This window comes from Papio anubis, chromosome 7 (assembly GCF_008728515.1).
Source record: "Papio anubis isolate 15944 chromosome 7, Panubis1.0, whole genome shotgun sequence".
In the NCBI taxonomy this organism is placed as follows: Eukaryota; Metazoa; Chordata; class Mammalia; order Primates; family Cercopithecidae; genus Papio; species Papio anubis.
Window position 1 is genome coordinate 145747008 of NC_044982.1, and position 23313 is coordinate 145770320.

General features: G+C 44.8%; 1 protein-coding gene across 1 annotated transcript in view; it reads right to left on the reverse strand.

The window, feature by feature from the left end:
* Positions 1-2318: 2318 nt before the first annotated feature.
* Positions 2319-23313, reverse strand: part of CHP1 (calcineurin like EF-hand protein 1) — a 50964-nt gene continuing 29969 nt past the window's right edge. Inside the window, exons 4-7 of the mRNA XM_003900799.3 lie at positions 21229-21356; positions 13784-13845; positions 5016-5138; positions 2319-4877 (exon numbers count right to left, since the gene is read on the reverse strand). Coding sequence (XP_003900848.1) covers positions 4824-4877; positions 5016-5138; positions 13784-13845; positions 21229-21356 — 367 coding nt within the window. The 3' untranslated portion in view covers positions 2319-4823. The remainder of the gene's footprint in view (positions 4878-5015; positions 5139-13783; positions 13846-21228; positions 21357-23313) is intronic.

Here is a 23313-nt window from a genome sequence, read left to right on the forward strand (position 1 = left end):
TTGGCTGGAATGCACGTCAATCAATAGCTCTCGCCGCACTCTTTCGATCCCTTCTTAGTCGGATTGGGTGCCAGAATCGAGGTAACACGGTAAATGCTTTTGTAATTCATTTATTAAGAATGTAAAATTTCCGCGTAGAAGCTGTACCACGTGGTAAGATAGTGTGGCTAGGCTGCGTGACTATTTTAAGCCACTGTTAGGTTAAACTGTAGTACTAATAATTTTATTCTTAGGCCCGAGGGTTTTGTTTTTGATTTTTGTTTTTTGGTTTTTTTTGTTTTAATACAGAGTCTCTGTCGCCCAGGCTGGAGTGCAGTGGCACGATCTTGTCTCACGGCAACCTCCGCCTCCCGAGTTTAAACGATTTTCCTGCCTCAGCCCCTCAAGTAGCTGGGACTACAGGCGCATGCCACCACGCCGGGCTAATTTTTGTATTTTTAGTAGAGACGAGAGTTCACTATGTTGACCAGACTGGTCTCGAACTCCTGACCTCAGGTGATCCACCCACCTGGGTCTCCCGAAGTGCTGGGATTACAGGCATGAGCCACCGTGCCCAGGCTTTTAATTCTGGGGTAACACAACACCTGGAGAAAAAATGTAATGGTTCCAGTTTGTCTCTGTCTTTGACTCTTAGAGGGTTCAAACGTTGTCCTCCTGTTTACAGCTTTGGTCAATACAGGAGAGAAGGATTTGTCACTTTTCTGAGGGCCCTCCTGCATAGAGGAAACCTGTTATAACTGGCAGTTTTGTTGTTTGCTACACCCAACTGTAGGACATCCTTTCTTCTGCACCATTTCCCAGAGGGGCAGGTGTCACGCCTCTGAGCCCAAGCTAAGCCATCATATCCCCTGTGACCTGCACCTATACATCCAGATGGCCTGAAGCAACTGAAGGTCCACAAAAGTGAAAATAGCCTTAACTGATGACATTCCACCATTGTGATTTCTGCCCCACCCTAACTGATCAATGTACTTTGTAATCTCCCCACCCTTAAGAAGGTTCTTGGTAATTCTCCCCACCCTTGAGAATGTACTTTGTGAGATCCACCCCCTGCCGGCAAAATATTGCTCCTAGCTCCACCGGGTATCCTGTAAGAATTAATGATAATCCACCACCCTTTGCTGACTCTCTTTTGGGACTCAGCCCGCCTGCACCCAGGTGAAATAAACAGCCTTGTTGCTCACACAAAGCCTGTTTGGTGGTCTCTTCACAAGGACGCGTGAGACGACAGGAAGGGTATATATGGGGTGGCTCCTCTTCGGGGTTATGACAAGCGGGGCCCAGCGTACCGTGCTTGCCAAACACCAAGTGGGCTGTCATCTGGGTGGATTCATAGAAATGCATAGAAATGCAGATTCCTGGCCTGGTGCAGTGGCGCATGCCTGTAATCCCAGCACTTTGGGAGGCCGAGGCAGGTGAATCAACTGATGTCAGGAGACCAGCCTGGCCAACATGGTGAAACACCATCTCTACCAAAAATACAAAAATTAGCCAGGTGTGGTGGCACGTGCCTGTAGTCCCAGCTACTCAGGAGGCTGAGGCAGGAGAATTGCTTGAACCTAGGAGGTGGAGGTTGCAGTGAGCCAAGACTGTGCCATCACACTCCAGCCTGGGCAAGAGTGAGACTCAATCTCAAAAAACAAAAAGAAAAAGCTGGCCAGGTGCGGGGGCTCACGCCTGTAATCCCAGCACTTTGGGAGGCCGAGGCAGGCGGATCACGAGGTCAGGAGATCGAGACCATCCTGGCTAACATGGTGAAACCCAATCTCTACTAAAAATACAAAAAATTAGCCGGGCATGGTAGTGGGCGCCTGTAGTCCCAGATACTCGGGACGCTGAGGCAGGAGAATGGTGTAACCCAGGAGGCAGAGCTTGCAGTGAGCTGAGATCGCGCCACTGCACTCCAGCTTGGGTGACAAAGACTCCGTCTCAAAAAAAAAAAAAAAAAAAAAAAGAAAAAGCCATGTAAAAGCAGAGTATGTCACCACTGAAGCTGCACATGAATGAGGAGGTGGGCAACTTCACAAGGAATAGACAGATACTGGATTTTTAGGCCTTTTCTACATTTAAGGAGTTGGGGAGTCAAGCACAGAAATTGCATCTTAGCTGGAATGAATGGGAAGTGGCCACAGCTGACAAAACTGTGTCTAGAGGCCAAAAGTGCTGGCCCCTCGAAGAATGTTTCCACTTCATATGTCCAGGCAGCAGCAGAGTAGACTGCAGCTGACAGTACAGACATAAACTTGAGTTAGGGAGACACTGTGATTTCAAACTTGAAGGGACTAAGTTACATAAAATTCTTGTAAAATGGACAAAAGTTATTTTGTTTCAACCACAAGTATTTATTGATGGATCGAAGATACAATTTTAATGGAACAGTAAGGCACAACCTTGGATTAAAACACTTTGCTATACAGCCAAAAGGGGGGAAAAGCTATAACCTTAGGAACTTTATGCCAATCAAGAATCCTCTAAAGTACCTAATAGATCAGTATCAGACATTCTTCCCTTTTACACTAATTCCTATATTACATCACTTGATCACAAAGTGTGACTGATACTCATAAAGAATTCCTCATTCATTTATATTTGAGCCATCCAGCCAGGCTACTCCCCTGTTCTCCACCCTTTTCCACCCTTTTGCAGTGGTATTTTTGTAGCAATCCCCTTCCTAAAGAATAACCTACACATCTTCAATAGTTTTCCAAAGCAAGGAAACAAGCAAGCAAGCAATGAGTCAGAGAAAGTCAGCCAAGGGCAGATGTGTGGATAAATAGACACATACATTAGGATAGCAGCAGCCTGATACACTGAAGTCTACTGACTTTGGCAGAAAAGTTTGACTGTGGCTTGCTCAAAGACCTGTAATGCCACCTTAGGTTGTGCTACTAGTGCCAGACCTCTTGTTTCTAAGGGATTAGCAGTGGTCTATACAAGGAGCTAGGGAGCTAATGTAACCAGGCAGCTAATGATAAATAGTCAATGCTTTGGACATGTATTAGGAGCAGACTATGGCTTTCATCATTAACATTTGCCAAGTGTAAAATTCATAAAGAATTTTGTGACTGAGCGTGGTGGTTCATGCCTGTAATCCCAGCACTTTGGGAGGCCGAGGTCGGAGGATCACCTGAGATCAGGAGTTCAAGACCAACCTGGTCAACATGGTGAAACTCCGTCTCTACTAAAAATGCAAAAATAACCCAGGAATGGTGGCCACGTCTGTAAACCCAGCTACTTGGGAGGCTGAGGCGGGAGAATTGCTTGAACCCAGGAGGCAGAGGTTGCAGTGAGCCAAGATCATGCCACTGCACTCCAGCCTGGGCAACAGAGTGAGACTCCGTCTCAAAAAAAAATTTGTGCAAAACTTCAAGACACTAAGGAAGCAATCTTTAAATATTTTGGACTGGGGCCAGGCGCGGTGGCTCACGTCTATAATCCCAGCACTTTGGGAGGCTGAGGCGGGTGGATCACGAGGTCAGGAGTTCAAGACCAGCCTGGCCAACATGGTGAAACCCTGTCTCCACTAAATATACAAACAATTAGCCGGGCATGGTGGTGCGTGCCTGTAATCCCAGCTACTTGGGAGGCTGAGGCAGGAGAATCGCTTAAACCCAGGAGGCTGAGGTTGCAGTGAGCGGAGATCACACCATTGCACTCCAGCCTGGGCGACAGAGCAAGACTCTGTCTCAAAAAATAAATAAATAAATAAATAAATTTGGACTGGGATATTAGGCACTTCCGTAACACTAATCTTTCTACTTGGAAATGTGAAGTGGAAAACATTGCAGTGCACATAACACTGAGGCATAAACCATGCTGCAAAGGTGTGAATGCATGAGGCTTTATAGGGTGCCCAGCCTCCTTGTTAATAAAAGCCATGAGAAAGTCCCTAGGCATATTGTCAGAGCAGCCATTCTGGTAGTTACAGTGTCCCCAAACTAAGCAAACCTGTAAGCATACTGCTGTTTTTTTTTAACAGTCAACATTGCACTAACAAGAGGAGCCACATAGGTACAAAGTTGAGAATCAGAGGCCAGAGGTAGAGTGATGTGGGCAAGCAGCCTAGAAGACTTGACTCCATACCTCTCACCAAGGCCACCTTTCAAAAAGGGTATCTCCACCTAGCAGCCTTTGATGACAGAGCAGAGTGCAGAGGATGGTCTCATACTTTGAGAGAAATGTTGGTTACCAAAAAGCTCCTGGAGAGGCAACATCCCAGAGGCCCATTTAATAATGAAGGTAAATAAAAACTGCCAGACCCCTGAACTATCCTGCCAAGTCAGAAATACATATATAGGGCATAGCTTGTGGTGCAAGTAGAACAGAGGAGATTTTGAGGCTTAATGAAAGGCAGAAAGACTGCCAGAGTAAGTGAACAGTATGTTGGATGACACACAAGTAGGAAGCAAAGAACATATAAAAAGGATAAAGCATGCTGGCAGACTCGCTGGAGGGAAGGCAGCAGGGCTACAGTCTACACCTGGTGAAAGAGCTTTGCTGGCTTGTTCTTGGCATGATTGCCTCTCTCACTTTCTCAGACTGGATGGATGTGTGGCATTCAGCGGCAGAATAGGGAAGATATTTATAAACGAAGAACTAGTGAATGGATACTGAACAGAAATAGATAGGGTGTACCATTCTGTAATGCCCTGTTTATACACCAAAGGCAGGTTTGTGTTGACAGAACATATTTGGGGTTGTCATGCAACAGCAGTAGTACTTTGGGAGAAGGGGAATGAGGGGGTGGAGGTGGAGTTGGTGGAAGGAGGACTTTCAAGTTCCAGTTCTTAAATACTAGACTGCAAGGAACAGTTTGGTCTCCTTTAGTGAAGAAATCGGATGCTCATTTTCTGTTCTACATCCACCTTCTCCAAAACCTGGGGGAGAAAACCAGTAACAGTTACGAAGGTTATGAATGTCACAACACTCCCAAGCTCTTATCTGAGTAATGTTCTCCCCACTTCCTCCTGTGCAGTAAAACGTCACTTTTTCAAACAAAGAGGTAAGTGACCAACCTTAACAAATTCTGTGAAAGATATGGCACTGTCCCCATCCTGATCAGCCTCCTGAATGGTCCTGTCTGCGATGCTGCCCAGCTGCTCATCTGAGATATTTACTCCGACCATCATGCGTAGCACCTAGAAGACCAAGAGCCAGGAATTACAAGGGTCTTGGGAATCAGAGGGACTATTGAGATTAAAAATAAAGCTATCACCATCCCCCTTTTCCTTTGATGCCCTCAAATACAGTCATGCACTGCATAATAATGTTTTGGTTAATGACCGACCACATATATAATGGTGGTGCTGTAAGATTATAATACTGTATTTTGATGAGAACACATGGACACAAAAAGGGAAACAACAGACACTGGGGCCTACCAGAGGGCGGAGTGGGAGGTGAGAAACAGAAAAAAATAACTATTGGGTACTATGCTTAGTACCTGGGTGGCGAAATATTCTGTACATCAAACCCCCATGACAAGAGTTGACCTATATAACTAGCCTGCATGTGTAGCCCTAAACCTAAAAGTTAATTTTTTTTTTTTGAGACGGAGTCTTGCTCTGTCGCCCAGGCTGGAGGGCAGTGGTGCGATCTCAGCTCACTGCAAGCTCTGCCTCCTGGGTTCACGCCATTCTCCTGCCTCAGCCTCCCAAATAGCTGGCATTACAGGTGCCCGGCACCACGCCCAGCTAATTTTTTGTATTTTTAGTAGAGAAGGGGTTTCACTGTGTTAGCCAGGATGGTCTCAATCTCCTGACCTCGTGATTCGCCCACCTCGGCCTCCCAAAGTGCTGGGATTACAGGCGTGAGCCACCACGCCTAGCCAAAACAATCTTAAAAAAAGATTACAGTACCCTATTTTTACCGTACCTTTTCCATGTTTAGATATATATGTTTTTGTTTTTTTTTTGAGACAGGATCTCACTCTGTTGCCCAAACTGGAGTGCTGGAGTGCGAATGTGGCTCACTGCAGCCTCACCTCCCATGCTCAAGTGATCCTCTCACCTCAGCCTCCCAAGTAACTGGTACTACACTACAGGTGCATGCAACCATGCCTAATTTTTTTTTCCCCCTGAGGCGGAGTTTCACTCTTGTTGCCCAGGCTGGAATGCAATGGCATGATCCCGGCTCACTGCAACCTCCACCTCCCAGGTTCAAGCGATTCTCTTGCCTCAGCCTCCTGAGTAGCTGGGATTACAGGGATGTGCCACCACATCCAGCTAATTTTTGTATTTTTAGTAGAGACAGGGTTTCACCATATTGGCCAGGCTGGTCTCGAACTCCTGACCTCATGATTTGCCCGCCTCTGCTTCCCAAAGTGCTGAGACTACAGGTCTGAGCCACTGCACCCAGTCGCCTGGCTAATTTTTCAAAATTTTTTGTAGCAATGAGGTCTCACTGTGTTGCCCAGGCAGGCCTTCAACTCCTGGGCTCAAGCAATTCTCCCTCTGCCACCTCCCAAAGTGCTGAGATTATAGGCGTGAGCCACCATGCCCAGCCACAGATATGTTTAGATACACAAATACTTACCATTTTGTTACAACTGCATATAGTAGTCAGAATAGTAACATGCTGTACGGGTTTGTAGTCTAGGAACAATAGGCTACACCATATAGCCTAGGTGTATAGTAGGCTATATCATCTAGGTTCATGTAAGTACATTCTATGATGTTCCTACAGCTACAAAATTGCCTAACATTGCATGTCTCAGAACGTAACCCCATCTTTACCATCATGTGACTAAATAACAGCTAAAAGGCTGAAACCCTTATCTTCTCATCTAGGCAATGATGTAAGCAGAATTTATCTAGGTGACTGGATAAGAAGACAAAGACTAAGGGAGAGTGCTTTGCATTTTGCCCTTCCTCATTCTTCTTACCCAGAATACAGATATGCTGTCTGGTGGCACTGCAGCCACCCTGGAGCCATGAGGTGAGTAATACGAGTTATGGATGCCAGGCTAAGAACACAGAATAAGCCTGATTCCTGGACATCAGTGAGGTACTGTACCAGCGTGGACAGTCTGTCCCAAACATTCTTGTTGCGTGAGCCTAACTAGTTCCTTATTGATTTAAATCAGTTTGGTGGGGCTTTCTGAAATCCCACCCAAATGTAGTTGTCTTTGAGGTGCTGCACTAAGCCAGCTGCTCCTAAAGTATGGCCCAAGAAAACACAAAGATCCTTAAAGAGTTAAATGCTAAATCCCCCTCTGAGAAAAATAACAAGCACAATTAAAGGGTTGTGAGAATTGAGTAAGAGAATTTAACACTGTTTCACTAAATCTGTCTTAAACTTAACCAATCCTCGGGCCCCTGGGAATTCTATTAACATCTTTAGGGTGTAAACATACTTTGAAAATTGCTTCCTTAAACAAAATAAGCAACTTTAACAATTTGACTGTCAGGCAATATGGAAAGGCTGGTTCTTAGGCAATATAAAATGGGGGACAGGGTACCTTTCTGACTCCTTATATTATTACTGCAGTCAGCCACCTCTGTCTTCAGATGGTAAGAACTGAGCTTTTCCACAGGAAGGAAAGGGCCTCTAGTCCAGTGGTTCACAGGCTTCCTTTCCTCCACTCCTTTACTCCTTTACTTCCTTCTACAATCTCATGAGTTTTTTTTTTTTTTTTTTTTTTTGAGATGGAGTCTTGCTCTATTGCCAAGGCTGGAATGCAATGTCATGATCTCGGCTCACCGCAACCTCCACCTTCCAGGTTCAAGTGATTCTCCTGCCTCAGCCTCTCGAGTAGTTGGGATTACAGGTGCCCATCACCATGCCTGGCTAATTTTTGCATTTTTAGTAGAGACGGGGTTTTGCCACATTGGTCAGGCTGGTCTCGAACTCCCGACCTCAGGTGATCTGCCTGCTTTGGCCTCCCAAAGTGCTGGGATTACAGACGTGAGCCGCTGCGCCCGGCCTGTAATTTGCTTTTTAAAAATCGATTTCATGGGCCGGGCATGGTGGAGAAACCCTGTCTCTACTAAAAATACAAAATTAGCTGGGTGTGGTGGTACATACCAGTAATCCCAGCTACTCGGGAGGCTGATGCATGATAATCACTTGAACCCGGGAGGCAGAGGTTGCAGTGAGCTGAAATTGCACCACTGCACTCCAGCCTGGGCAACAAGAGCAAAATTACAAGCCGGGTGTGGTAGCGCGTGCCTATAGTTCCAGCTACTCGGGAGGCTGAGGCAGGAGGATGGTCTGAGCCCAGGAGTTCAAGGCTGCAGTGTGCTATGATCATGCCTGTGAATAGTCGCTGCATTCCAGACTAGGCAGCAGAGAGAGACCCTATCAGTCAATCAATCAATCCATCAATAGTAAATTACATGATTTTCTAAAAAGAAAAAAAGCTGAAATACTGATTTGTATCCAAACTGATTATTTTTTAAATAAACTAATTGTTGAAAATTGGAAGTTGTGGTCGGGGGTGGTGGCTCACGCCTGTAATCCCAGCACTTTGGGAGGCCGAGGTGGGTGGATCATCTGAGATCAGGAGTTCGAGACCAGCCCTGGCCAACATGGTGAAACCCCATCTCTACTACAAATACAAAAATTAGCTAGGCATGGTGGTGGGCACCTGTAATCCCAGCTACTTGCGAGGCTGAGGCAGAATCGCTTGAACCCAGAAGGTGGAGGTTGCAGTGAGCCGAGATTACGCCACTGCATTCCAGCCTGGGCGACAAGAGAGACACTCCCTCTCAAAAAAAAGAAAAAAAAAAGAAAATTGGAAGTTGTACATTTTAGGTACAAATGTACACAAATAGAAGGATTAATAAAAAGAGACAATGCACCGGGTGCAGTGGCTCATGCCTGTAATCCCAGGACTTTGGGAAGCCGAGGCAGGCAGATCACGAGGTCAGGAGTTCGAGACCAGCCTGAAGAACACGGTGAAACCCATCTCTACTAAGAATACAAAAATTAGCCGGGCATGGTAGTGTGTGCCTTGGCAGGAGAATCACTTGAACCCGGGAGGAGGAGGTTGCAGTGAGCTGAGATCATGCCACTGCACTCTAGCCTGGGCAACAGAGCGAGACTCCATCTCAAAAAAAAAAAAAAAAAAAAAGAGAATGCTAGCAAAGATAATCAATAGACAACTCATTTGCCATATTCCCTGTGTGTGGCCAAGCAGATGAATCCAACCTCAAACAGCAGCTTCTTCAGATCCCAGACCAAATATTTTGAGGTGTTTTATTTGTAGAATTATAAAACTGGATTATGTATGGTTATCTATAGTGTGAGTTGGAGGGTGGGGATAGAAGTGGTGGTGTCTTTAACATCATTTCACCAGGTGCAAATGACACATGTATGTCATCCCAGCTACTGGTCCCACCTGCTTGGAAGGCTAAGGCCAGAGAATCACTTGAGCCCAAGTGTTCAAGCCAGCCTGGGCAATGTAGTGAGACTGTCTCAAAAAAGAAAAAAAAAAGGTCATCTCATCCGATCTGTTAATGAGGACATGACGGCCCAGAGGTGGCTTGACTCGGGTCCCAGGAAGCAGTGGCATGAGCTATCTGCCCAGGCCTCCATCCCCAGCCCAGTGCTCCCTCCGCCTGTCCATGCCGCCACTTATTGTTCCAGTCAAAGTTCTTCAGGCCGGGTGCGGTGGCTCACGCCTGTAATCCCAGCACTTTGGGAGGCTGAGGTGGGCTGATCACAAGGTCAGGAATTTAAGACCAGACTGGCCAACATGGTGAAACTCTGTCTCTACTAAAAATACAAAAGATAGTCAGGCGTGGTGGTAGGTGCCTATAGTCCCAGCTACTCGGGAGGCTGAGGCAAGAGAATCGCTTGAACCCAGGTGGAGGTTGCAGTGAGCTGAGATCGCACCACTGCACTCCAGCCTGGGTGACAGGGCAAGACTCTGTCTCAAAAAAATAAAAAAAAAGAAGTTTAATAGTGAATTATTATTATTATTGTTAAGACAGAGTTTTGCTCTGTTGCCAAGGCTGGAGAGCAGTGGCCCGATCTCGGCTCACTGCAACCTCCTCCTCCTAGGTTCAAATGATTCTCCTACTTCAGCCTCCCGAGTAGCTGGAATTACAGGGGTGAAACAAAGCACGCAGCCTACTATTATTTTTAATGTTTGGTGAAGGTTTTTATATATACGCTTTATTGATTTAAGAAAGGTTCCCTCTACTTCTGGTTTTCTAAGACTTTTTTTTTTTAATCATGAATGGATGGTGAGGCCAGGCAAGCTGGCTCACACACTTTGGGAGGCCGAGGCAGGTGGATCATCTGAAGTCAGGAGATCGAGACCACCCTGGACCAACATGGTGAAACCCCATCTCTACTAAAAATACAAAATTAACAGCACGTGGTGGTGCATGCCTATAATCCCAGCTGCATGGGAGGCTGAGTCAGGAGAATTGCTTGAACCCGGGAGGCAGATGTTGCACTGAGCTAAGATCGTGCCACTGCTCTCCAGCCCGGGTGACAGAGCGAAACGCCATCTCAAAAAAAAAAAAAAAGATAAATAAGTAAATAAAATAAAATAAATGGATGATGATTTTATCCATTACATTTTTCTATGGAAAAGACCACTCAATTTTTCTTCTTTAAAGTGTTGGTGTGGGTGAAATATATTGGTTGATTTTCTAATGTTAAACCGACTTTGAATTTCTAGTACAATTGCACCTTGGCTATAATATATCCTTGGCTATAATATATATATTATATTATATATTGCTGGATTCAGTGTGTTAATATTTTGTTTGGGATTTTTACAACTATTTGCGTAAAAGAGATTGAGCTATAATTTTCTTTTCTTTTTTTTTGAGACAGTCTTGCTCTGTCACCCAGGTTGGAGTGCAGTGGCACAATCTCGGCTCACTGCAAGCTCTGCCTCCTGGGTTCATGCTATTCTCCTGCCTCAGCCTCCCGAGTAACTGTGACTACAGGCGCCCGCCACAATGCCCGGCTAATTTTTTGTATTTTTAGTAGAGACAGGGGAGATGGGGTTTCACCATGTTAGCCAGGATGGTCTCAATCTCCTGACCTTGTGATCCACCTGCCTCGGCCTCCCAAAGTGCTCAGATTAAAGGCATGAGCCACCATGCCCGGCCCCTAATTTTCGTTTCTTATACTGTCTTTTATAAGATTGTCAGGTGTGGCCGGGTATGCCTGTAATCCCAGCACTTTGGGAGGCTGAGGTGGGTGGACTGCTTGAGCCCAAGAGTTCAAGACCAGCCTGGCCAACGTGGCGAAACCCCGTCTCTACTAAAAACACAAAAATTAGCCAGGCATGGTGGAGCATGTCTGTAATCCCAGTTACTCAGGAGGCTAAGGCACGAGAATTGCTTGAACCTGGGTGGCGGAGGTTGCAGTAAACTGAGATGGTGACATTGCACTCCAGCCCGGGCAACAAAGTGAGACTCTGTCTCAAAAAAAAAAAAAAAAAAATGATTGTCAGGCAAAAGTTATGCTAGCCTCATAAAATGAGTTGGGGAGTAGAGTATCTTTATTGAAGTATAAATAATATACAATAAAATGTACATATTTAAAATGGACAGTTGGGGCCAGGCATGATGGTTCATGCTTATACTCCCAGCATTTTGGGAGGCTGAGGTGGGTGGATTACTTGAGGTCAGGAGTTCGAGACCAGCCTGGCCAATATGATGAAATCCTGTCTCTACTAAAAATACAAAAAAAAAAAAAAAAAAAAGTAATATGTACAATTGGATAAGGTTTAACATATGTACCCGCCCATGGCACTGTCCTCACAATCAAGATAATAACCTCCAAAAGTTCAACCAATACTTTCACAGGAATCATATTAAGAAAACATGGGCCAGGCGTGGTGGCTCACACCTGTAATCCCAGCACTTTGAGAGGCCGAGGTGGGTGGATCACCTGAGGTCAGATCTGAGTCAGAGAATAAACACATGCAACTACAGAGTGACTGCCACTGTCTTTTTTCTTCAGAACTCAGAAAACCATATGTAGCAACTTTCAAGAAAATAAACTCTTCTCGCTGAAGAAATTCCCAACTCAAAAGCAAGGGACGCTAACACTGACCTGCAGACTGTTTTGTTTTTTGCTCATAGAAATGTAAGAATACGTTGGGTTGCTCCTGAATCTGCCCTGACTAATTTCATCCTAGGATGAAATGCCAGTCACTGCTAGTAGGAAAACAGGGAATCATCCCTTGGAGCAACAAAGAACAGTGGGCAGTTGGCTAAGGGTACACCAGCACAGCAGCAGCTCCTTGACTCTTAGTCAACCCTAAGGACAGACTAAATGTCTGCATTTAACTAAGTATCATCAGAATTACCTGGCTGCCAATAATCTGATTTGGCAATAAATGAATTACCTGATGTAAACCACGTTGTATATTTTAACTCTCAGTCAGTACCTAAAAGCCATTTAGTTAGCTTTTATTTATTTACTTTTTTTTTTTTTTGAGATAGAGTTTCGCTCTTGTCGCTCAGGCTGGAGTGCAGTGGCGCAATCTCAGCTCACAGCAACCTCCGCCTTCTGGGTTCAAGCAATTCTACTGCCTCAGCCTCCCGAGTAGCTGGGATCACAGGCACCCACCACCATGGACAGCTACTTTTTGTGGGGAAAAGAAAGATCAGACTGTTACTGTGTCTATATAGAAAGAAGTAGACATAAGAGATTCCATTTTGTTCTGTATTTGAGATGCTGTTAATCTGTGACCCTACCCCCAACCTTGTCCTTGCAAGAGACATGTGCTGTGGTGACTGAAAGTTTGACAGATTTTGGGCTGTGCAGGGTGTGCTTTGTTAAACAAGTGCCTGAAGGCAGTATGCTTGTGAAAAGTCATCACCATTCTCTTAATCTCAAGTACCCAGGGACACATACACTGCCAAAGGTCGCAGGGACCTCTGCCTAGGAAAGCTAGGTATTGTCCAAGGTTTCTCCCCATGTGATAGTCTGAAATATGGCCTCGTGGGATGGGAAAGACCCGATCGTCCCCCAGCCTGACACCCGTGAAGGGTCTGTGCTGAGGAGGACCAGTACAAGAGGAAAGAAGGTCTCTTGGCAGCTGAGATAGAGAAAAGCATCAGTCTCCTGCCCGTCCCTGGGCAATGGAACATCTCGGTGTAATACTCGATTGTATGTTCTGTTTACTGAGAAAGGAGAAAACCGCCTTAGGGCGAAAGGTGGGACTTGCTAGCACAATGCTGCTCTTTGCGCACTAAAAAAGTTTATGGAGATGTTTGCATATGCATATCAAGGCACAGCACTTTTCCTTAAACTTATTCATGTCACAGAGATCTTTATTCATATGTCTTACTGCTGACCTTCTCCCTACGATGATCCTATTATCCTGCCACTTCCCTTTTTCTAAGATGGTAACGAGTGGGTCCTCTGTATGCTGAGCGCCGGTCCCTGGGGCCCACTTTTTCTTTCTCTATACTTTGTCTCTGTGTCTCATTTCTTTTCTCAAGTCCCACCTAACAAGAAACGCCCACAGGTGTGGGGCAGGCCACCCCTTCACTTTTTGTATTGCCAGGCTGCTCTTGAATTCCTGACCTCAGGTGATCCCCCCGCCTTGGCATCCCAAAGTGTTGGGATTACAGGCGTGAGCCCCTATGCCCAGCCTAGTTAGCTTTTAGATGGTGGAGACATCGTCTATGAAAACATAATGAGCCATTTCAGGTTTTCCCAGGTCATCTCCTTTGCCTTATAACCAGGACAAGACTCTGCACATAGCAGGTATTAAATAAACGCTTACTAAAGAACAGGTCCTGCCCATAATAATAAGCAGGCAGAGTCCAAGCACAAGTTCTCCAGGAGCTCGCCGACATACCTGTAACAGCTCATCACGGGAGATCTTTTCATCTTTATCCAAATCATACAGTCGAAAAGCAACTGTAAGGGAAAAACATAAAGTTAGTCAAAATTCTGTAGTGTGATGCCCCTTCTCAAGGCACTAAATATATAAGACACTAGACAGAAAACTGACAGCCAATTAATCAATTTTCCAAGAACAACTGCCATTACTTATAGGGCTTTTAAAAAGTTGTAACACTGAAGAATTGAGAATTGATGAGTTCTTAGGTTAAATGAAGTATGCTCCCTCTTCCAATAAATCAGAAAACTTCATAAAAAGAAAGCCAAATGTCCTTTTTCTTAACCTAGAATGTTAAACAGCCCCCCAACACACACCTTACGTGGTTCTGCAAGTTAGGTCACCTCACACAAACATCAGTTCTACCAGGTACCACTCAGGGAGAACCAACAACAGGCACCACACAGGCACCATGAGAGCTGCCCACACAAAGCACTGCTTTGGGAAAAGAGCCTCCTGGGCAAAACTGTCTCGAATTTCAAGTAATTCTCTACCACTGGGGAGTCCCGCAGGTAAAGAAATTGAGTTTCAAGTAAATATGATGGCTCAGATGGTCTCCTGGCCTTATCATGTTTCTTTCTCTTTAAGCCTTCTAGAAACTAGGATATAGGAGAACTTTGCTTAGGTCCATGAGATAGAAATCAGAAAAGCAAAGTCATTAGATTTCTGCCACTGTTGCTGAAGCGCTACCAACAGAATAGGGTGTTATCTCTGGGTGATTTTATAGGTGTGGTGACAAATCGCCAGCCCGAGGACGTGAATGTCTTGTGCCACAACTGAATTTAGTGTGGTTTTTAGGTTTTGAATCACTTCAAGAATGCCACTAAGATTGTGGGTCTTAAACAGAGTGCTGCAAACCCTAAAAGTCCCAAATCCACTGCTCTAGAGCTATTAAGATCCATGGATTTAGACTCTGTCCTTAGGAACTCACTATCTAGTAGAGGAGAACAACATACACGACTCTCTCGAATACATCCTACTTACATCCTAAGCACTACAACATATCCAAACTGTTGGGGGAACAAAGTGTATGGCGGACGTGGCTTTCTGGTGGAGCTGGGGAAACATCAAGGTGCGGTAACATTTGAACAAGGCCCTGAAAGACAAACTGAAATGTGCCAAGGCGTGGCCATTCCAGGCAGAGCTATTATTAGGCACAAAGGCATAAGAACATGGATTAATATTTACCGGTTTAAGTATCATTCCCCTCCAAAATAAAAGGGTGAGTCCACTGAAAGATGACATAAAAGTAATTATAAAATCTAATTTACTCCTTGTAAGGTATGTATCAGAATTCCAGAGAAAGGAAGTAGCTAGGAGAGACTTCTGATATATATATTTTTTCTGTTCTGTTTAATGTGGTTGATTAATTTTATTTTTATTTATTTATTTTTTCAGACAGGGTCCTGCTCTGTCTCCCAGGCTGGGTGCAGCAGCACAATCATGACTCACTACAGCCTGAACCTCCCAGGCTCAAAGGATCCTCTCACCTCAGCCTCCAGAGTAGTGGGAACCACAGACACCACGCCTGGCTAATTTTTAAAAATTTTTGTAGAGCTAGGGTCTCACTATGTTGCCCAGGCTGGTGAAAGGTACAAGGTCTTTGTCTAGATAAATCAATTTTTTTTGAGATGGAGTCTTGCTCTTTTGCCCAGTCTGGAGTTCAGTGGCATGATCTCGGTTCACTGCAACCTCCGCCTCCCAGGTTCAAGAAATTCTCCTGCCCCAGCCTCCTGAGGAGCTGGGATTAAGGCACGCGCCACCACGCCTGGCTAATTTTTGTATTTTTAGTAGAGATGGGGTTTCACCATGTTGGCCAGGATCGTCTCGATCTCTTGACCTTGTGATCCACCCGCCTCAGTCTCCCAAAGTCCTGGGATTACAGGCGTGAGCCACCACACCCGGACAGCTGGTCTTGAACACCTGGGCTCAAGCAATCCTCCTGCCTCAGTCTCCCAAAGTGCTAGGATTATAGCAGTGAGCCACTGTGCCGGGACCTTTAGCTCAAATTTCAACTCCTCAGAGAGGTTTTCACCGACCACTCTTTCTAAAGTAGTGACATCTCCCCATGCCTTTCTCATCTCATGTATTCACTTCCTTCACAGACCTTGCCACAATAAATCTTGTTTATTCACCCATCTTCTCTATAGTCTGTCTCTCTTATTAGATCGTAAGTTCTAAGAAAGCAAGGGCCATATCTGATTTATTCATCACTGTATCCTGGGCCTAAAATAGTACCTGGCATGTAGTAGGTGCTCAAACATTTGCTTAATGAAAAACCAAAAGAATGATCTCAGTCAAACCTTTACCTTCCTTTTTTATTTTTTATTTTTATTTTTTTTAAGAGATGGGGTCTCAACTCTGTCGCCCAGGCTGGAGTGCAGTGGTGCAATCATGGCTCACTGCAGCCCCAAACTTCTGGGCTCAAGTGATCCTCCTGCCTCAGCCTACTGAGTAGCTAGGAATACAGGTGTGTGCCACCATGCCCAGCTCAATTTTTTTTTTTTTTTGGTAGATACTGGGTCTCATTCTGTTGTCCAGGCTACAAACCTTTACCTTTACTTCAATCAATGCTATTGCTTCTTTTTTTTTTTTTTTTTTTTCTTTTTGGGAGACGGAGTCTTGCTCTGTCGCCCAGGCTGGAGTGCAGTGGCATGATCTTGGCTCACTGAAACCTCTGCCTTCTGGGTTCAAGCAATTTCCCTGTCTTAACCTCCTGAGTAGCTGGGACTACAGGTAGGTGCAACCATGCCCAGCTAATTTTTGTATTTTTAGTAGAGACAGGGTTTCACCATGTTAGCCAGGCTGGTCTCAAACTCCTGACCTCAGGCAATCCGCCCACCTTGTCCTCCCAAAGTGTTGGGATTACAGGCATGAGCCACCATTCACCATTCCCGGCTGCTGCTTTTTTGTTTTTAATTGTGGTAAAATATACATAAAACTTATCATTTAAACCTTTTCTAGAGGTACAGTTCTGTGGCATTAAGTACTTTCACACTGTTGTGCAAGCATCACCACCATCCATCTCCCCATAACTTCTGCATCTTCACCAGCAGAAAATGTACCCTTTTAACAATAACTCCATTACCATCACCACCACCATCCCCCAGCCTTGGGCAACCACTGTTCTACTTTGTGTCTCTACAAATATGACCACTCTGGAAACCTCACATAAGAGGAATCATACAATATTTGTCCTTTATATCCACTTTATTTCACTCAGCAAAATGTCTTCAAGATTCATCCATGTTGTACCATGTGCCAGAATTTCCTTTTTTTTGGAGATGGAGTCTTGCTCCATCACCCAGGTTAGAGTGCAGTGGTATAATCTCAGCTCACTGCAACCTCCGCCTCCCGGGTTCAAGCAATTCTCCTGCCTCAGCCTCCCAAGTAGCTAGGATTACACACATCCACCACCGCACCAGGCTCATTTTTGTATTTTTAGTAGAGATGGGATTTCACCATATTGGCCAGGCTGGTCTCGAACTCCTGATCTCATGATCCAACCGCCTCGGCTTCCCAAAGTGTTGGGATTACAGGCGTGAGCCACTGAGCCTGGCCTCAGAATTTTCTATTTTAATACAGACTAATATTCCATTGTATGTGTACCCAACATTTTATTTATCCATTGATCTGTCGATGGATACTAGGATTGCTTCTACCTTTTGGATTCTATGAATAATGCTGCTATTTCTTCCTGGCTACTCTCCCAAGCTCTACTCCACCTATACTCCTCAACACCCAAAAAAATATTCTAATGTAGACTCTACTTTCCACATCATTATGTTTTATAAAAACTTAAACCATTTAAGAAGACAATTAGAATGTGGGAAGGAAAACCTGTAAACCTCTAGAATTCTCTCTTACTTACCATGCCCTGGGCATTCTAAGATGAATTATACTTTTCACTTTTTTTTTTTTTTTTAACACTATCCACCTGTACATAGGGCTGTATCTTTTACACAAAGCATTATTATTATTATTATTATTATTTGAGATGGAGTTTTGCTCTTATTGCCCAGTCTGGAGTGCAATCGCGTGATCTTGGCTCACAGTAATATCTGCCTCCCAGGTTCAAGCAATTCTCCTGCCTCAGCCTCCCAAGTAGCTGGGATTACAGGCATGCGCCACCATGCCTGGCTAATTTTGTATTTTTAGAAGAGACATGGTTTCACCATGTTGGTCAGGCTGGTCTCGAACTCCTGACCTCAGGTAATCCACCCGCCTCAGCCTCCCAAAGTGCTGGGATTACAGGCATGAGCCACTGCGCCTGGCCTACACAAAGCATTATTATACCCTCACCAGTTCAAAGAGGAAAGCAATAAGGTACCACTTCTAGGAGACAAACAGAAGAGCAGAGTGGCACTATATGTATTTGGGCCTGTGCCTACATGGGCATAGTTGAGCCTTGCTGATTGTGATTAAAATTCTCTCATTGTGGCATAAAAAAGAAATAGGACAAAGTGTGTTCTCAGAGTCCCTGAAGACAGTATTCTATGCAAAGGATAACCCATAATAAAATTTGGTTCCACTCCTCTGTAAACCCACATTTCTTTTTTTTTTTTTTTTTGAGATGGAGTCTTGCTCTGTTGCCCAGGCTGGACAGCGGTGGTGCAATCTCAGCTCACTGCAACCTCCGCCCCCCAGGATCAAACCATTCTCCTGTCTCAGCCTCCCGAGTAACTGGGATTACAGGCGCCCGCCACCACGCCCGGCTAATTTTTTGTATTTTTAGTAGAGATGGGGTTTCACCATGTTGCCCAGACTGGTCTTGAATTCCTGATCTCAAGTGATCCACCCGCCTTGGCCTCCCAAAGTGCTGGGATTACAGGCATGAGCCATCACGTCTGGCCTGTAAACTCACATTTCTAAGTAACACATACCCTTTCTTTTTTTTTTTTGAGACAGAGTCTTGCTCTATCACCCCGGCAGGAGTGCAATGGCACAATCTTGGCTCACTGCAGCCTCCGCCTCCTGGGTTCAAGCAATTCTCTCGCCTCAGCCTCCTGAGTAGCTGGGATTACAGGCACCCGTCATCATGCCTGGCTAATTTTTTTTTGTATTTTTGTAGAAATGGGGTTTCACTATGTTGGCCAGGCTTGTCTCGAACTCCTGACCTCAGGTGATCCGCCTGCCTCAGCCTCCCAAAGTGCTGGGATTACAGGAGTGAGCCACCGCACCCAGCCCACATCCCCTTTCTCGAAGGTAAATGTGTCTCAGTGGCAAATGTGTTGCTAGATATATGACATTCAATTGCTCTCAGTCTACAATAAGAGGCACCATCCTACAGCTTATATAGCCCTGTGGGAACTTCAAAGAGAAGCAACACATTTAGATAGAAACTGAGGACTTCTTGGACTCTTCTAGTCTTTTCTTTGGCCTTAGAATAGCTTTGGTTTTACTGGTCTAATTACATGAATGTGATCCCTACACCTAGACTGCAACAGAATTCTAATTAATTTTTAGTTTCCTATAAAAGTTAATCCTACAGCCAAGACTAAAGTATGTAATGAAAAAAACAGGCTGGGTATGGAGGCTCATGCCTGTAATCCCAGCACTTCAGGAGGCCAAGGTGGGATGATTGCTCGTGTCCAAGATTTAGAGACCAGTCTGGACAACATAGTGAGACCCTATCCCTAGAAAAAATTAGAAAATAAAAAATTAGCTGGGTGTAGGGCACACGCCTGTGGTCCCAGCAACTTGAGAGGCTGAGGCAAAAGGATCACTTGAGCCAGGAAAGTCAAGGCCATAGTGAACCGTGATCACACCACTGCACTCAGCCTGGGTGACAGAGTGAGACCCTATCTCAAAAAATTAAGCAAAAACAAAATAAAACCAAGCATAACCTACATAGCACTGTGTTATTATTCTATCTCATCCTGAAGTTTGCCATTTCTGTGGCATTCCAACCTTCTTCCCTAGCAGAACCCCAACCACAGCATCAGGAGGGGAATCTCATTAGCCTAGTCTCCTCGGCACTCAGCACTCTCCTGATCTAAACTGACTTATCAAAGTGAGGGGAAGGACTTACATTCCATGCTTGGGAGGAGTGTTGCTCAATTTCAGTCTCGATCTCTCTCTATATATATCTCTCTTCCTCTACTGCCAGATGTGAACAAGAAAAAAAAAAAAAAGCCCTGTTAACAACTGAGAGCTGTCATGTGACCAAAATACCTTAGGATAAAACAGACTATGAGGATGGCGGAGTAAAGAGAAAAATCCCTAGTGCTTGAAACAGAATCAACCCTCCTGCTGGCCTAACCTGACTTGTAAAGTGAGCTAATATATTTCCTTATTGTTTAAGCCAGCTGAGTCAGCTAAAGGCATCCTAAGACACCAAGTAACGCCCAAATCCACTACTGCTATTTGGAAGATTTTGTTTTGTTTTCTTTTCTTTGTTGAGACAGAGTTTCTGTCACCTAGCTTGAAGTGCAGTGGTGCCATCATGGTTCACTGCAGTCTCGACCTCTCAGGCTCAAGCAATTCTCCCAACTCAGCCTCCCAAGTACCTGGGACCACAGGTGCATGCCACCACACCTGGCTAATTTTTGTATTTTTATTAGAGACAGTGTTTCACCATGTTGCCCAGGCTGGTCTCAAACTCCTGGGCTCAAGTGATCCACCTACCTTGGCCTCCCAAAGTGCTGGGATTACAGGCATGAGTCACTGCGCTCAGCCTTCAGTCAGTTTTAATACAACTGCAATTTCAACTTGTATTGAATAAAAAGAGAACTTTAATTTCAATTTCCTGGAGAAGTGTTGTAAGGAATTGGGCAATATTATACATGAACCAGTAAGGGCAGAAGGGAAAGCAAACAAGTATTAAAGGAAAAGGGGCATGAGACATGGGTATAAAAATTAAATCTTGCACTATATCCAGCTGTCCCCCACTACTTAAGTCATATCCAGTGTCTATCAAATTCTAAGATAAGTTGAGGATTGTCATTATTCCTTAAAGGTGGGGCCTGGATCTTGTTCACTATTGCCACGCTAGCACTTAACACAGTGCCTGGCACACCTCCACACCTACTCATAGTAGGTGCTCAATGAATTACAATGATACCAGGTAACACTTATTAAGTACCTAGTATATGCCAGGCACTATTTGAAGCACTTGACATTTATTAACTCATTTAATCCTCACAACAATCCAGTGCGGAACCCCTTAGAATCCTATTTGACAGAAGAGAAAAGTGAAGCCCAAAGAGGTTAAGTACCTTGCCCAAAGTCACACGGCCAAAAAAGAGTAGACTAGTATTTAATCTTGGCCAGTTTAGCTCCAGAGTCTGAGGTCTTAACCAGTATGCTCTTGTAAATGCTTGTTCAAATAATGAATGAGTACATACATGACTTTTAAGAAATGAAAAGCAAGTATTTTAAGCCAGAAGACTTTAGCTCCTTACAGTGCAGTTTGTTGCTTCGGCTGTTGAGTGGTTCGGGTCCATTCACATCTTTGCTCTTTTCATTATCCTCAATGGGGCGGAAATGAGCCAAAGTTCGCATGAATCCACGGAAGTTTACCTGGTCCTCTCTGATTGTGAAATATACCAAACAGAACACCATGTCAATCACGGTGATTATTTCTTACAAATTAAATATACTGGCAAAAGCTTTAGCTACGGTAGCCTGAAAGTTCATTTAATGAGGTTTCTTTCCATGTGCACGGTACTTCGGGGCTCACAGTACCATATCATTTAAGCCTCACCCCAACCTTGTAAGGCAGGTGCTATTACTCCCACTACTACTCCCACTTGATAAATGATTTAACCAGAGTTAGGTAACAGGACTTACCAGGGTTACAGTTATCTATTGAATTTACTTGCATCTCTTTTCCAAAAAACGAATGTAGAGTAGTGCCAGCACCATACAAGAGAGCCAAAACTTGAACTCTTTGCTTTGAACTCTGTTAAGTCATTTCAACCCAGTGACTCCTCAACCACCTCCCACATCTCCCCTGCAGTAATGTATACCAAGGGATATTTTAAAATTAAGGCACATTATGGAAAGGCTGCTTTTAAAATAAAGTTTATTTAATTTTTAATTTATGTATTTATTTATATATTTATTTATTTATTTTGAGACAGAGTCTCACTCTGTCACCCAGGCTGGACTGCAGTGGCACTATCTCAGCTCATCTCTGCCTCCCGGATTCAAGCAATTCTCCTGCCTTAGCCTCCCGAGTTAGCTGGGACTACAGGTGCATGCCAACACGCCTGGCCAATTTTTTTTTTCTTTTTCTTTTTTTTTTTGAGAAGGAGTTTCGCTCTTGTTGCCCAGGTTGGAATGCAATGGCACGATCTCAGCTCACTGCAACCTCCGCCTCCCTGGTTCAAGCAATTCTCCTACCTCAGCCTTGCGAGTAGCTGGGATTACAGGCATGCGTCACCACGTTTGGCTAATTTTGTATTTTTAGTAGAGACATGGTTTCTCCATGTTGGTCAGGCTAGTCTCGAACTCCCGACCTCAGGTGATCCGCCCACCTCGGCCTCTCAAAGTGCTGGGATTACAGGTGTGTGCCCAACCTAATTTTTTGTATTTTTAGTAGAGATGGGGTTTCACCATGTTAGCCAGGATAGTCTCGATTTCCTGATCTCGTGATCTGCCTCGTGATCTCGGCTTCCCAAAGTACTAGGATTACAGGCGTGAGCCACCATGCCTGGCCAAGTTTATTTAATTATAAAAGCAAAAATATCTTTGAAAATGTGGAAAAAAGAGAAGTAGATAGAAAAACACTGATCCAAGTTCTACCAATTACAACCATAGTTAATATAAATATATTTTCTGGCTGGGCACAGTGGCTCACGCCTGTAATCCTAACACTTTGGGAGGCTGAGGCAGGCAGATCACTTGAGGCCAGAAGTTGAGACCAGCCTGGCCAACATGGTAAAACCCTGTCTCTACTAAAAATACAAAAAAATTAGCTGGGCGTGGTAGTGGGTGCCTCTAATCCCAGCTACTCGGGAGGGTGAAGCAGGAGAATCACTTGAAACTGGGAGGCAGAGGCTGCAGTGAGCCAAGACTGCACTACTGCACTCCAGCCTGGGTGACAGAGCAAGACTATGTCAAAAAAAAAAAAAAGAAAGAAAGAAAAGGAAAGGAAAGGAAAGGGAAAGAAAAAGGAAGGAAAAGGAAAAGAAAAGGAAGGGAGGGAAGGAGAGAGGGAGGGAGGGAGGGAGGGAGGGAGGGAAGGAAGGCAGGCAGGCAGGCAGGCAGGCAGGAAGGAAGGAAGGAAGGAAGGAAGGAAGGAAGGAAGGAAAGAAGGAAGGAAGGAAAGAGGGAATCAATCAACCAATCAATCAGTCAGCCAGGCGCCGTGGCTCACGCTTATACTCCCAGTTATTTGGGAGGCTGAGGTGGGAGAATCACTTGAACACAGGGGGCAGAGGTTGCGTGAGCCGAGACTGTGCCACTGTACTCCAGCCTGGGTGACGGTGCAAGACTCCCCCATATATATATGAATGCATTTTCTTCTAGTAACTTTTCTATGC